Source organism: Lipophrys pholis, assembly GCF_963383615.2.
Source record: "Lipophrys pholis genome assembly, chromosome: 13".
Classification (NCBI taxonomy): domain Eukaryota; kingdom Metazoa; phylum Chordata; class Actinopteri; order Blenniiformes; family Blenniidae; genus Lipophrys; species Lipophrys pholis.
In genome coordinates, this window is record NC_137632.1 from 25,143,432 (window position 1) to 25,159,260 (window position 15,829).

At 42.7% G+C, this 15,829-nt stretch overlaps 2 protein-coding genes across 2 annotated transcripts in view; both read left to right on the forward strand.

Annotated features, from left to right (window-relative positions):
* Positions 1 to 353: 353 nt before the first annotated feature.
* Positions 354 to 6,037, forward strand: nifk (nucleolar protein interacting with the FHA domain of MKI67). The gene is made up of 6 exons (XM_080478902.1): positions 354 to 611; positions 2,301 to 2,429; positions 3,143 to 3,251; positions 3,692 to 3,903; positions 5,022 to 5,084; positions 5,320 to 6,037. Exons 1-6 carry the CDS (start codon positions 489 to 491, stop codon positions 5,560 to 5,562), a joined length of 879 nt encoding a protein of 292 aa, XP_080335028.1. The 5' UTR covers positions 354 to 488; the 3' UTR covers positions 5,563 to 6,037.
* A 1,966-nt stretch (positions 6,038 to 8,003) lies between these two features.
* Positions 8,004 to 15,829, forward strand: part of clasp1a (cytoplasmic linker associated protein 1a) — a 55,957-nt gene continuing 48,131 nt past the window's right edge. Inside the window, exons 1-2 of the mRNA XM_080478423.1 lie at positions 8,004 to 8,137; positions 9,831 to 10,464. Of these exons, the coding sequence (XP_080334549.1) occupies positions 10,267 to 10,464 (198 nt within the window). The 5' untranslated portion in view covers positions 8,004 to 8,137; positions 9,831 to 10,266. The remainder of the gene's footprint in view (positions 8,138 to 9,830; positions 10,465 to 15,829) is intronic.

Here is a 15,829-nt window from a genome sequence, read left to right on the forward strand (position 1 = left end):
TTTTGAAAAAAACGTATATGTTAAAAAAAAACCCACATATCACTTTCACAACATTTTCCCTTTGAGCTTCACGTTATGACACGTGTTCACATTATTTTATTTACTATATAAAGACAGTTTGAACATAGAAATACATTCATACAATATGAAATACTATAACTTGTATACTGAGACTGGGTTGCCAGTTGAGTCTCTTCTAGGTTGCCTGCAATGATGTCTAAGATCCAGTAGGTGTCAGTATTGAGCGACACAGACGAGGCTCGTTGGCGTCGTTTACTCGTCTTTGAGCCCCCCACGCCTGCAGGCGGCGCTGTGAGCTCCACGTGGTGGTCTTCAGCACTGTGAGCACACATACGGAAGCGGAAACAGACGACTACCAACGTGCTCAGCTCGTCGAGGTCTCGCACTCCGTTGGGCCCGAAATTGTGTTTTACTTCTTTCCCCTTCCAGACCAGGCTCACTTCGCGTCTCCTCCGGACCGGGCAGAGATGACTGAAAGCGGCTTAGAACGGAGCGAGAAGCCGGCCAAAGAGCTGCTCGCTCTGGACCCCGCTCAGGAGGCCGACTTCAAGAAGAAGGTCCAGGAAGCCAAGAAGAACAAATCCAAGAAGGTGGGCTCCACGCGGAGACGACTCGTGTAACGGACAAGTTACCTCTCTTAAGATTAATGGTTCAAACTGCGTGCTCACCTCGTGCACGTTACCTGTTGTAACGGGCTCGGTACTGGAGCACCGCGGTCTTTTTAAAAACTGGTTAGCGTTAGCATTTGCTCATGTTGCATTTTGTCCTCAACTCACACACACACGTATAATTCTAAATGGAAACCAGGGATTTTAGAATTACATGGAAACTCTGAAAACACTAATTTAGATGGATTTTAATTGATCCTCTCTGAAGACGTAAGTAGTGATTACAGTATTAGCTGTATAATATCAGTAAGTATAAAAGGACAGGATGTCGTAAGGGTAATACTATTAAACAATGTCAATGTTATGCATTTAAAAGTGTGTGTATAAAGCAACTATTCAACAGGAGTAAAGAAAACATTTACAATATGTTATGACACGTGTATGTATAGTATGTATATTTATTACAGGCCAAATGGAGCCAGCTCTCATTGGTTCTCAATAATGTCAATCATTGTGAAACGTTCTTACCGCTCAAAGTGATTTGCCTCATTTTGAAATGTGACGTTCTCTCCACTATCAAGAAAGGTTATAAACAATGCCTATAGGGGTCATATTTCAACACTTTCACATGGTTTTGTTGGTCCAAAAACGTTGTATCCAAAGTTTACTGTGCCAAATCCAGCTTTTCTTTGATTTTCCTCCATTAGAATATTGGATCATAGGAGTTGCATTCAGAATCTGCTGTGTCTGTGTGAGCTGGACTGGCTCCACCCACACATGCCCATCTTGGGAAGAGGATGAATTACTTCCTCTCATGGTGCCATGTGCCAGAGCAGAGCTGCCTTATTGTGGGAGGAGTCAAAGGGAGGGCCTACCTTCATTGTGATTGGCTAAACCCCCAATGACACTGTATAGGGTTTGATTTCTGATTGGCTCGTTGGAGCACAAACTTTTTAAATATTGACACAAGCCAAACAGAGGGTTGACAAATTTTCTTCACTTCTAAGCCGCCATATCCAGGTATGGGGACACATATTGCTTTTGGAAAACCATCAGGCAAGGCACTTTTTTTTTTTTTATAGAGCACCATTCAAACACAGGAATTCACAGTGCTTTACAAGGAAATACAGAAAACCTTTTCAGAGAAATAAAAGAAAGATATTAATAAAGTAAATACATTAAAGCTATAAAAGAAATACATTTAAACAAGCAATGAAAAGTCTTACTCAGTAAAATACTGATTGTGAATTTTGTATAATATGACCCCTTTAAATGTTCAGATATTTTAGATTCTATTGAATAGCCTTATAACTGAGAGGATGCATCATCCATCCATCTTCTCACAACCCCACCTACATTTTAACCGTTCTTTCTGTGTTGAGACCGCACGACAGGATTGGGTCTGGGTGCGCTTTGCCTTACCGTACTGGTCCGTCACGTACTACACAGTAGGGCCGAGGCTATTTTGTGCAGTTTGCTTTCTTCTGATATTAGTTTGACTGTTGGTACTGAACAGTAATTATTCGCTCTCGATTGTTATTGGGAAGAAAGTCTTGTTCCTCCGTCATGGTGTGGCAGTGAAAGCACATCACAAGTCATCAGATATCATGGAACAGTGGTAACTACTTTAGTCTCTCGGGTAACGTTCAATGTCTGTGTGTCTCCTCACAGTTTATTGAGCTGACACCAGGAGTGATATACGTGGGCCACCTTCCTCTGGGCCTGTTCGAGCCGCAGCTCAAGGACTACTTCGGACAGTTCGGGAAGGTGCTGCGACTGCGGCTGTCCCGGAGTAAGAAGGTAAAACAAGTTTCTTGAAAAAGCAAAGTCGTCAACCCTTTAAATGCCATTTTTTCTTTTTTAGAAATACTCAATTTGTGAATTAGGATTTCTAAAGGTTTTGATCCATGTCACAGATAAAAACATACTCTTAATTAGATTCAGTGATGGGAGTAAATTCAACCCTGTGATTTACTTGTTGTGACATCACAAGCTGACAGCCACACTGGGTCTGGTCTTTTTAGTGAAGCTGAGCTTTGAACATGATATTTGACGAGGATGGTCTGTGTGATAATTGGCGGGCAGATCTCTTGGTTTCAGAAGATAAATGGTCTTAAGAATTTTTGAGGTATTTGTCTCCAATCCACCAAACGGACTCATCGAAGAGACCATGTTGAGCTCTCAGGTGAGCTCAGATCACACGCAGTCTTTTTACTGTGACTTTTCCCCGTCAGGCTCCTACAGATTTTGACAGTCTTATAAGTTCACATACGACAAGAACGAAGGGGATCTTTACCTGGCTGAGATTGAAAATGAGCTCAGATGTGACCGTGGTCTGAGCTTAAGATAACTGAGCCTAAAGCATTTGGTACATTAAGCTTATTGCGTGCTCGGCCCACCCGGACGCTGATAAAACCCATGTGCCTACAAACATTGCGGCGGTCTGCCCGGTGCGTGAGGAAACGTGTGCTTTATGTGTGATGCTTCCAATCGTTTGTTTCCTTCCCCTGCAGACCGGAGGAAGTAAAGGCTACGCCTTCATAGAGTTTGACTGCGACGAAGTCGCCAAGATCGTGGCAGAAACTATGAACAACTACCTCATGGGAGAAAGACTCATCAAGTGTGAGTACAGCTGGAGAGTTTACCACGAGGTTCAACCTGGGATTTAACCATCCTGTTTATTTAAAAAGGGACTCTAATAACGAGGCTCAACTGGTTTACATTTACTTCCTCATTTACACCAACGGTGACCTAGTAGACCTCCTCTGATTGGTTAAAAATGTTGACATGCAGATGTATATGCATCGAAAAAGCTAATTGACTGTTATTTGTTTATAAATAGATATTATTCATTATATGGTTATGGTTTGGTTTGATAAAGATCTTCAACGTTAGAATAAAACCAATATTTGGTATAAATCAAGAAGAACAAGTCGAGACAATAGTTTTAGTCGAACAGCTGCCGTCTGTCGCAGTACTTTCTCTGCCTTTTTTAATAAACCCGTGTTATTTTTTTCACGTTGACGTCTCTTCTGACTCGTCCCACTTGTTCTCTCTGTCAGGCCACGTAGTGGAACCGGAGAAGGTGCACGAGAAGCTGTTTGTGGGCTCGAAGACGCAGTTCAAGAGGCCGTCCCAGCCGGCCGTGTCTCGCTACAACAAGAAGCACGCCGCGGAGGAGATTGTCAAGATGACCAACAAGCTGCTGCGCAAAGAGGCCAAACTGCGCAAGAGGCTGGCAGCTCATGGCGTCGACTACGACTTCCCCGGGTTTGTAAGTAATCTCCCAGAATGAAGCAACGACAAACCCAGAGAAGAAAAAAAAAAGGTGGACAGTTGGTCCTTCAGTGTGAGAGATGCCTACAGAACACATAAAATGGCTGTCCGAGTAAAGCCTTGAGCCTCCGTTCTCTGTGACGCAGCTTAAAATTCCCCATTGTGAACGGCAGCGTCCAGCTCCGGCTGAATCTCCTCCTCTACCGTTACTGAGAGGAGCGTCTGCACCTATAAACCGAATCAACAAAACAACCCAACCATTCCAAAAGTAATTATTTAACAAATAATCCCAACTTTAAGGTCATAAAATAAATGTTCTATACCGTGGGCTATTAAATTTCATTATCTGAAAATCCCAGAGTGTTCCCCACCAGAATGGTTTGACGCAACCGAGCACACGCTCCATGGAATTGCTGTCGCCTTGACAATTAAAAGAAAAAAAGGAGTCTTGGCTAAAGCATAGTAGCGATGCTACTGACACCACAGAGGCACAAGTTCCATAGAATTCCGTTATAATGGGTTCATTTCCACACCCATGGCAGGGTTTTTCCTGCCATAACCACTGGAATACAGTGTCTGCGTGGGTGAAACGGCTTCCGACAAAGGTTTTATCACCACCTCACTCGGTTCAATCTTTTCCCTTTTACAAAAAACACGACATAAGTGCGAAGGCGGGGGTTCCTTTCCGACCCAGAAGATTCTGACCCATCCAGAATAGACCAGCATCCTCTCCGTGTTCCGAGTTGTCCGCCCGCTGCTCGCCACCGGCCGTCGCTACAATATTATTTAATCTGCAGCTATATGTGGGAGTTCTGGCTTTTTACCACCACCAGTTTGAGGCTTCAGAGTCATTAAGTTGGAATACGATCCGAAGTATGCACCTTTCTGATTGAGCACAACTCCCCTGGTGCCCCCTCGTTCACAAAGCAAAGCTGTGCTTCCTGGTTCAAAGTTTCAACCTTTTGAAGTGGTTTAAATACAAAATCTGTGAGAAAATGTTGTAGCCGCTCAGTCTTTTACAGTGTTTTGTTGCCCGTCTTGATATAAAGACATTTGCGACATTTTACTTTGTCTGTTTGGATGGAAATCGCCTCCTAACATTGTTAATTTTTGCAGGCCGCCCAGATTACCGAGAAGAAGAAGAAGCTCTCGGACATGAATGAGTCCACGTGCAGCAACGTAAGAACACTACTGTTTTGTTTTTCCTCTTCCTACGATTCCCAGTGTTACTGTGGTTCTGCACAGGCTGAAAATGAGCCCAGCTGTCTCAGTGAGCTGGGGTCAGATAACTGTGCACACAGCAAAGCGGTGCGTTAAGCTTATTCCGTGTGGCTATCACCGGAATAAAACCCATGCGCCTACATGAGAACCCGAAGCCTGGGATTATGCCATGACCATCCACCTTTCTCCTCAGGACACCACGCCGCTGTGCACCCCGTCCCTCCTGGAGAGGAGGAGGTCCACAGTCGTGGGTGAAGACGAGGACGACCACGAGATCATCGTAAAGCTGCCAGCTCCGCAGAACGCTCAAGAGAGCTCCTCGGAGGAGGAAGAGGAGGAGGAGGAGGATGGGGAGGAGGAGGACGAAGAGGAGGAGAAGGAGGAGAGTGCTGGTGAAGAGGGGGAGGAGTCAGACAGCGAGGAGGAGGTGGAGTGACTGAGGAAGGTTGTGATGTGGACTTGGGCGGTCTGAACTGTGTGCAGAGGGAGGCTCCTCTGTAGGAGGCCACAGGGATTGTGGGTAATGTGAACAAACTGAACGGCGCCGTCAAGAGTGGAGACTGGATAGCAGAGGAGGCGGCCTATCGCGCGGCCCCTCAGCGCTGACATCAGATCGTGGGGGGTGTCAAAGTCCCGCCCACTTTCCGAGCCAACCGTAGGTGAACGGCACAACAAGGCAGTGCATTTTATTTCCAGTCTTATCCGTAAGTGAAACCTGAAGTTCCCTTTTTTAATCGATGTTCAGTTTTGGCTTCCCGTACCATGAATGTGGTAGATTGAGTGTTTCATTACAGCAGCCGGCCACCAGGTCGCAGTATTTAACTGTGTTTTTGCTTAGTAAACACTTCTTTGATATTGTAAGAGAGAGTGTACACTGACGTACACCTCGAGAAAATAAAACGTTTAAAGTGTGTGGTGGAGTGTTTATTACAGCACACTGGATTTTTAAAGAGTCAGAGGATGTGACTTATCTTCAGGTTTTCACATCGGGAGTGTCGGACATGTTTGGACAGATCTACGATGACGGCATCATAACCCAACACACACACTTTCTTTTTTTTCCTGCATTTACTGCTTTGTCAAAAGAAAAATATATGCAATGTCCACATCATGCCACCAACCATGCAGTGAAAGTTCAAAAGTTAGTTTTCAGCAGGTTTTATTAACTCACCATCACTTTCGGCCAACTTCTAACTTTCAGTCCAGGGATTCAAATTACATTTTTTTTCCCATTTTCTCACCACGTTCATCAACTTGGACCAGAACGCAATGAACACAGGATTTCAACAGCCGCACAGTCACTGATTTAGATTCGATTTGGAGCTTTTGAGCTTCTCCAGCCTGTGATTTCTGATTATTGTGAAATGTGTATAGTGTTTTTAACATATTGCTGTCAGATTGATCCAATAAAGTATATTAACACAAATCAGTTCCTGTGAATCTTCTTAAAATGGTTTCACCTTGGACTTTCAAATATGTTTCTTTGAAATTTTTAACTCTTGATAAGGCCACAAAATGTTACCTACCTAAATGAAAATCTAAATTCTTAATCATCCTCCATTGCTTTCTTTTGAATGTCAAAGCTGAATTATATAAAGTAATATAGAAAATATGAATGCATACATATTTACTCCCCCCCCCCCCCCCAAAAAAAAAGAAATGGAAACCTGCTGAATTGTTAAGGCAATCTTCTGAATATGTGTCTTAAATAAAACAGAATACTATAAAAGCTCAGAAACATAACATGAAAAATGTTGATCTTAAAAAAAAAAAACTTTTCAAAACTGATGGGAAAAGAATGGTGAAAAACACAGTGATGAATTCTGAGCATCTTTTGGGGCTATTTTACATAAACTGGGGGAAACGAGGTAAAATTTCAATTACTACATGACACTTCTGGGTGAGTTTGAGAGCTTTGCAGTCCTTGATTTTTATTACTTAGTATTTATTTAATGTGATATTCTGATCTGTAATAGGTCCCGATTGTCATTAAATACATATAGATAAATTATCCCGTCACAAAATTAAGAAATGGAAGAAAACAGAAGTTTTCCAACACTTCTATTTGGACAAAACTATCACTACTCTTGGACAACATCAATGCATAACACTGCAAAGTAAACAAGTAAACGTACATGTTTCAAAAGTGAGTTAGATCGAGAAATACTACAGGTGTTAATATTTCTACAATTGTATGGAAATCTATGGTGACCTGGAAGTGCAAAACATGACGAACTTCAGAAAACCCTACCAAATCTCCAAAACACTACAAAATAGAGAAAACACTCCCAAATTAAAATAAATAGAGAAAACACGACAAAATCCCCCAAAATACTACAGAATGGAGAAAACACTACAGAATTCAGAAAAGACAATGAAAACTTTAGGTACCTGCTTACTGTTTTCTCTATTTGGTAGTGTTTTCTATCATTTGTAGTGTTTATTGGATTTGGTAGTGTTTTCTGAAGTTTGTAGTGTATTGCACTTTCAGGCCACCTTAAACAGCTCCTGACTAATAAGATGTATAAATCTATAAAATAATACTTTCTATTTCAAATCTATACATTTAGAAATGTTTAAACAATACTTTTATCATAATAGCATCTTGTTTCCAAATTCTGTTTAAAATGGTTAATGTCTATAAACACCATAAATATGTTTATACAAACGCTTCGTTTAAAAACAAAACAAAAATCAATCTATCAATATTTGTTTTTCCAAAATATGTCCAAAACGTGTTATTAACGTTTAACACCCCATGTGTGTATTGCGTGCGCGCTCGCGCAGCTTTGCCATGCGACAGTCCTCCAAGTGCCAACATCATCCCGGCCTCTGGTGCGCATGCGCGCGACGATCCCTTCTTGTCCTGCAGGCAGCATTCCGGGTGGGGAGAGAGAGAAAGGGACCGGAGAGGAGAGCTTTTTCAGGCCGTGGGCAGCGCTCTTTCCACCTCGGTTAAATAAAATCCCAGGTGAGCCTCCGGAGGAGCCGTGTCAGATCTCCGGGATATGGTGAGTGGAAACCCGGGGGATGTAGCCGCGGCTCCCGGCTGATTTTCCTCCCTTTGTGCCGTGAGTGACGCTCCATTGAAAGGAAGGGCTCCGCTGAAACAAGGAAGGAGAGCTAGGTTTTATTTTCATATTTATCAATTATTTTAAATTTCATTTTTTAGCTTTTAGTCACTTCACGCGCCTCCTTCAACCGGTGGAATAGGTGAGGGGCCCGTGAGAGGGTAAAAGATGGGGCGCGGGGTAGTTTTGTCGGGGGTGGGTGCGTGGAAGCTGTCAGGGATGGTCTGAGCTAACAAGCTAAGCTAACACATCTGTGTGTGTGTGTGTGTGTGTGTGTGTGTGTGTGTGTGTGTGTGTGTGTGTGTGTGTGTGTGTGTGTGAGAAATGACGGGACACATTCACCTGCTTACAAGCTGAAAGTGTTTTTGACGAGTTTTTATTGTAGTTCCTTTAAAGCGTTGCTAAACACACACAGAATAAAAAAATAGAGACGCAAGCTAAATGTCAAATAAGACAGGATAAAAAAATCAATAAGTAAATTGAAATTCTAATGTATACAAGGCGTGACCGGTGACTAATGTTGGCACAGAAAGGATGAAATTAACCAAAACACTACAGCAAGGGGTGCCCAGCCTTTTATTGAAGCAAGAGCTTTTAAAGTTTCAGTCGTTATTGATTGTCTCCCTGCCTATTTAATATGCACGAAACAAACAGAAAAGCAATCCTGATATATACATTTAAAACTGATAGTTTAATTAATTGTTTACAGTGGGCCCTGACAACTAAAAAAAAAAAAAATGGAACCCCCAAAACTTTCTTTATTTTTAGGGAGTCCGTTTACACCACGCCGGTGTGGAGATCCACTGCATCCGTGGAGTTTTTATACCGGCTCACAAGGTGGAACGTTTCTTTCACGGTCGCGAGTCCCCCCTGCAGAGACTGCATTCTGCTCATGTGCGAGTAAACAAACATGGCGGCCCCCCGTTAGTTATATATTCAGTCTGTATTCTGGTTTTATCGTCCATATCTGTAGTTTAATAGTTGGGACTCTCCCCTGATAGCATCCGATTCGTCATCAGTCCATAACGAGTGTCGGGTTCCCTCGATTTTTTTTCTTCACATTTATAGCGTAAAAAAATTAAAAATGAGCAACAGCGCCCTTCCATGGCCGGGCAGACTAAATACATCGTTGTCAGGGTGTTCACTGCTGCAGTATGTAAACGCACCTCTTATTTTTTCTTAACGGATTGTCACGTGAAACGTAGGGTGGTGAGCGGATTGATCCAAATATCGATAATATATCGATATCGAATGATACCACTGCAATGAGATCCATACTTGGTTTCTCAAAAAGAGCACTGTTATTTTGAATAACAATTTATCTCAGGAGTTCTTATTTTTCTTGTCAGTCAGTCCTGAAATATCAGTTTGTACCACTATGTGGTGCTGTGAGTCACTATTTGTATTGAGTCCAATCACAGAAGGAGAAGCAGAAGATTCAAACTTAAATTATGGTAAAAAAATTTAGGAGATCTAAAGTCGTTTCCAATATCAAAGTGCTGAAACCTGCATTGGTACTAGCGTTGGCATTTTTAGATCCTACATTCAGTACCTTTTAATTTTTCTGTCCCTGTTTATAGCTTGGATAAAAGATTGACCTGGTTCTGTTGTGATTTTGTTTTTGCTCCTCCAGGGTAACCCAGGGCTCTCTCCGAAACTCTCCAAGCTGTGAGCTCGCCCTCGCCCTCCGTCTGCTGACTTCCTGTCTACTCGCCCCCAAGTCACCCCTTCGTCGTCCGGCTGCAGCGGTTTGGCTCGGACTCCTCAGTGAAGAGAAAAAAGTCAAGTTGGGGGTGGTGGGGCGGGGGTGGTGGTAAACGTTCCCCCCCAGCTGCTGTCCTGACTCACACATGCTGCATTGCTGCCATTCCCTGAGCCGTCCATCCACCCACCGGGGCTCGGCCTGCTAGCACAGAAAGGAGGTCTGACCTCAGGGATCAAAATACAGGCAGTCAATCCCTGTTTTTTCTCCTCGTCACACACCCGCTAAGTGGAACTCCTCTTGTTCATCGCTCGCAGTCAGTCAGACTACCGGGGGGAGGCGGGGCGGGCGTTGATCCTGGGGCAGGATGATGGAGCCCAGCATGGAGAACTGCCTGGCCCTGGTCCTGCAGAAGGACGTGGGCCGACGGCTGCAGGTGGGCCAGGAGATCATCGACTACATCCTGGACAAAGAGAAGTCCTCCGACTTGGAGCAGGATCAGACGGCGCTGGACAAGATGGTGGACGGCATTGCCAGCTCCTGGGTCAACTCCAGCAACTTCAAGGTAAATTTCATTGGTGGTTGAGGACATGACGCTCGACTGTGGCAATGTTTCCACACGCCGTCGGTTTGATCCTTTACGACATACGGATCGCACGTCTTCAACACCGCCACTGCAGGTGTCTCCACTGCGGCTCGGCTGCGTTCCACCACAATGGCTCCATGTGTTCCACACTGCCCTCATGCACTTTAATGTAGTATTTCCACAAAGAGCACGCGTCTCCGTGTTGACCTCTCTGCTCTGCGTTGTGCCTTTACAGTGTCCTCACAGACACAAGAGATGTTGCGTCTCCACTGATAGATACCTCCCCGCTCTGCTGCGCACTGTCTTGCTCCGTGACATTATTAACATTAATTAACAGCCTCTGTGCCTGTTGAGCATTTTGAATTCCTAAGCCTTCCATACATTTTCTTCTTGAGCTGTGTTCGTTGTTGATCACTGGAGGTTTCTACCTCATGGCCTCCGGCTCTCCTCTCCGTCAAATAGTTTATCAAACGGAGACAGGATGTGGTCCGACGGTCCTTTTGAATAAGATCTGCTACAGCCGCAGCTACGAGCCGGCACGCACTACAAGATTTTTCAAAGCTTCACAGATTAAGAGGCCACACACACTTGATGATCAACCTCAACAAATCAACCTCGGGCCTCTGTAACGACTCTGGATTTTTTTTTATCGAGGTAACTTCAGGATTAACCCTGGGATTTCCGTACTGCGAAGTAGATTCACTTCTTACCGGGATAAATCACCCCGGTACTCTGAGGTTTAACTACGGAGCAGAGAATGACGGCACCGTCTCCTGACTAATCAAATCTCTTGGAAAATGACCTGCCTATTTTTACAATATCCTGATTAGTGTGCGGATCATACCGCCCACTTGTGATTCTCAAGAGTGCGGCAGAGCAGAGATGGAGAGTTTAGAGCGACATGATAAAATAAATCCTCGTCACTGAGCTTTGAAGGGTGTTTTTGTTCTTGTCATTGACTTGGACCCAAGTCTGTTTAGTTTCATGAGGGGTTCATCTGTAATAATAAGATTAATAATGGTCACGTCTGATATAACTGCAGAAAAATTAAGTTTAAGGAGGAATTTCTAGTTTTTCTTAGGAGGTCTAAAGTAAAGCAAACGTCATTGTCCTCCATTCAACACCCAGCCTGATGCTGAGGTTATTCTGTCTTTGATTCAATGGACTTTATTTTGGAGTTTCATGTAGAGCAAGTTTTTTTTAATTGTTGGTTAAAAAAAAAAAAAAACTTCATTTTAGTTGTTCTAGCTTTTTCTTTAAACCCTCTTTAAACACTTTATGCAATTATAGATGTTTTAGCTTTTTATTATTTTTTTTCCCATTTTAGTTCTCATCGCTTTTTTTTAGAACGTTTTAGGAGTGAGCCATTTTAACAGTTTTAGCTTTTCTATTTTGTTTTGTTCCATTAGTTTTTCGGCAATTTTAGCTTTTATAAAGATGTGTAATTGTTTTAATGGCTTTAGGTTTTGTTTTTTTGGCATTTTAAATGTTTTAGCTTTTTTTATCCTTTATAACTTGATTAGGGTTATTTTACCATTTAAATTTTAACCGTTTTAATTATTTTCAATGTTAGCTTTTATTTTATTTTTTAAAAGATTTTTATACATTATAACCATTTCAGCTGATTTAGATTTTGTCTTTCTTTTTTAGAATATTTTTTCTTGATTCTATCAATTTTGCCAATTTCCGCTTTTCCTTAATTTTTTAGTTTTTGCGATTCTAGTCAATTTTAACCTGCTAGCTGTTCTAGCACCCCTCCATTTTGATTTCAAAGGTCAGATCTGTCACCTCAAAATACACAACAAGAGAAAAAAAACAACATCGAAAAATCCAGAAAAAGTGTTTATTATTGTGAAAGCTGCCAGGAGCCATTAAAGAGGCTGTTCCAACACCGATAATTGGGTACCTGGAAGGCAGAGCTGGCACAAAGAGGAGCTGGTACTTTCTGTACACATCGACACACTCAGCAGCTATTGAGCAGTGTCACACTTTGGTTTTTGTGATATGGAGGCATTAAGGACCTCCCTTCAGCAATTAATTTTGCCCTTTCCATGCTTGACATTTTCGCCTCCTCCACGTTACTAGACGACGTCTAAAGTAGCTCGTGTGGTTCCTCCAGGTGCTTTCATGCAGCCTAGGAACCACCTGTACACAGATACACAGATTCACATTTCACTGCATGTTGTGAGGATTTCTTCCTTTTGACATTTTTCTTTTGGATAACTGTCAGTGGTGGAAATATTTCTGCCATATGCAAAAACAAACTAGTTGTTTCAGTAACTTTACATCTCTTACTTAATTCAGTCCAATTCAGCTTCTAGTTTAAGACGTTTGTCAGTATCATCTGGTTTCATAGGTAAATAGATTTGTGCATCATCTGCAAATCTCAATTCTGAAATCTTCATTACTATTTTGTCGCTCAGTTTACAAAATGAGCAAAAATCGATTCCGCTTTTAAAGCTTTAGAAACTTTTTGTTCCTGAAACTGCTAATTGATATTATTTCTCCCTTATTTAAAATAAATGTGCTTCATTTTGTTAATTTAATTTCCTAAAACTCTTCTGGTATATGTTCTGTCTTAATTGAACTTTCACTGCTATGCTCTCTATCTTGTCATTTCCTGTTGCATTTGGTATACTTCGGTGCTGTTCATGTTGACCCGTAATTTGTGCATACTCGCGTGTTCTTGCCCAGTTAAAAACGACAACAAAAAAAACAACTTAATGCTTGGTTTAGAAGGAGCCAAAAGTCTGTAAACACTACAAGTGTGCATGCCTGATGTTTCTCGAGAATCAGACATGGGTCACTTGATAAAATAAATGTAACCACACAGTTAAAAACAAAAATCTGATTTAGGCAGCAACCCCAAACTGAGCATCAAGACTTGGCGTGTAAATGCAGCATAAGTCACATCTGAGTATAAATCACATCGGTCCAAATATACGCCATGAGAACTGTTAACCACCCAGTTAAAAAAATTTAAGTCAAATTTATCCAACACTTTAAAAAATACAATTTGTTTGTCCTTCAGTCTGATGAGTTTTCCATTTGACGTTAATCTGGAAAGACTACTAAAGAATAGAGTCTAAATTTGTGCGTTTTTCTGTGGTACTGTATCCGTATTCTTTTGTCATACAGTAGTGTATATATAGTATGGTATATTTTGATATGTAGGTCATATGACCAGCCGTACAACTAAAGAGAGTGTGACCCAGTCGAGGACGGTTGTTACCACCTGAAGATGGATTGACTTGGTTCAGTAAACATTGGCTTCGGTTAAACTCGGTCCGACGCCTTTAAGGAAGCAGTCGTAGCACATTAGAGCCTTGGAGGTGGCGTCAGCTGGGCCATTATTTGTGTCCGCTCCTGACAACCGAGGCTGCAGGCAGCGATCAGCTGAGCGTCGGTATGAGGGTTAGTGTTGTGTCTTTGAGAGGAACTCTGGAACAGTTTGTACAGAAGGGTTACACTTCTACACAGATCCAAGGACTGCACACAACCTTTTTTTTTTTTTCTTTTTTCTTTTGCTACTTGTGCAACTGTTGGCTTTGTGTACTTGCCAAACAAAGATATGATTAGAAAGTAAAAGATTAGCAGCGGCCACCCGTGCCGTTTCTGAAATGTCAAGTTTGCTGTTCACCTGGACGTCCATGCTATCGTGACGGCCTAATTTCTCGTGTGTGTGTTTCTGTGTGTGTTTGTGTTTGTGTGTGTGTGTGTGTGTGTGTGTGTGTGTGTGTGTTTGTGTATGTGTGTAAGCCAGCAGCTTTCTCATGTTGTGTCATTCTTTATAGCGCTCTGATTTAAATCTATCCTGTCAGAGGTCACACCGGCACCTACAGCAGGGACTAACCCTCCTCAGCTGTTGGATCACTTCCTGTCAGCCTGGACTTCAGACGCTTGTAGTTTGTGCTGATAGTCGATCAAACATGTGATTGACCAGAGGTTGTGGTACATTTACAGGAGAGAGAGCAGCTTTTAACCCAATAACAAGAAGAAATCCTCATCAATTTAGTCTCATTTACCCTCTGTTGCAGGTAGGAATGTGCAGCTCCAATATAAAAGTGTTGGTTGCATGTGCTTTGGCAGTGAGTGAAACATTTCGTCAGAGTTAAGAGTCTTAAGTTGTTTGGTCCAGTTTTTTTTCCCCAGAGTTAATTTCGCTCCATCTTCATGAAAGGGATGATGAAGCTCTGAACACAGTATCACCCTGAGTCAGCTGTCAGCCTCCAGGAGTTCATGGCCGCCACTTCGATTAAGATCCTCGTCTGCCGGTGGAGCGACACTCTTCTCTATTGTGTCTGGCATGTGCAGAGGCAGCGTAGGAATGACGCCTCTGGATCCTAACTTTGTTCTACGTGTTCCAGCAATACAGCTCGGCTCCAAAACCAATGCTGGACAATGCGGTCTAGGAGGGAAAGAAGAACTAGTTTGTAACCACCACTTCCTAAACTTGACAGCACTCATAAGAACCATTTCACGACCATTTATCAATCTCTCACATCGCGCTACCCCAGCAGTGTTTTCTGAGTATGATCTCTTGTTCTGTAGCTGTTTTTAGCTACCTGCCTGTGGCAAACGGGACTCATGAGCCCCTCAGCTGGCGTCACAGCTCGTCCCGTGGTTCCCGTCTGACAGGCCCCGGTTCTCGCTCTAGGACAGTGGGGAGATGGCTTTGAGACACCAAAAGACAAAAGACAGAGGCAGAATAACATGTTTGTTAGTCACAAATTACTTTTTGGGAGCAACAGAAGATTTGACCAGATTTGCTTTTGTTTCGAATCTGGAATCGGATCAGAGCTGCGTTTTGCTGTTACTCTTACCGTCAGCAGTGGGATCACCTCTGTGGTCATTCAAGCTTTTCGGTTGCCACGTGCAGTGAAAGTCTGAATTACACTGACATCCTCTGTGTACATACTCCTCAACATCCCCTAGTCAGTGGTCATAAAACAGTCCTGAAGTGCTGAGGATGCACCCTCCGGCTAGATCCTGGTTTGTTTTCTCAGTGAGCTATTACTTCTGAATCAGCAGCACCATGTTCATATGTCAGACCTTCATCTTGAAATGATACAGAGCGCTGGATAGCACCGATTGATTATGTGACAAAGTGGGTAACAATCAGTCTGATTTCTGAGGTGGCATATAAATAGCGCGGCGAGAGCCGTTGCGTAATGCTGAACAATATGGACGCCCCGGCGCTGGAGACAGACGACCTCCTCGTCACAGACCACCTACTCTAGAGTGACTGAGGACAGAGGGTCCACTGAGCCTTTTCACTGTCCCTGTTGAAATATGTCATTTATACTTTTTTTTTGTAATGACTTACAGTTTATATTATTTTATT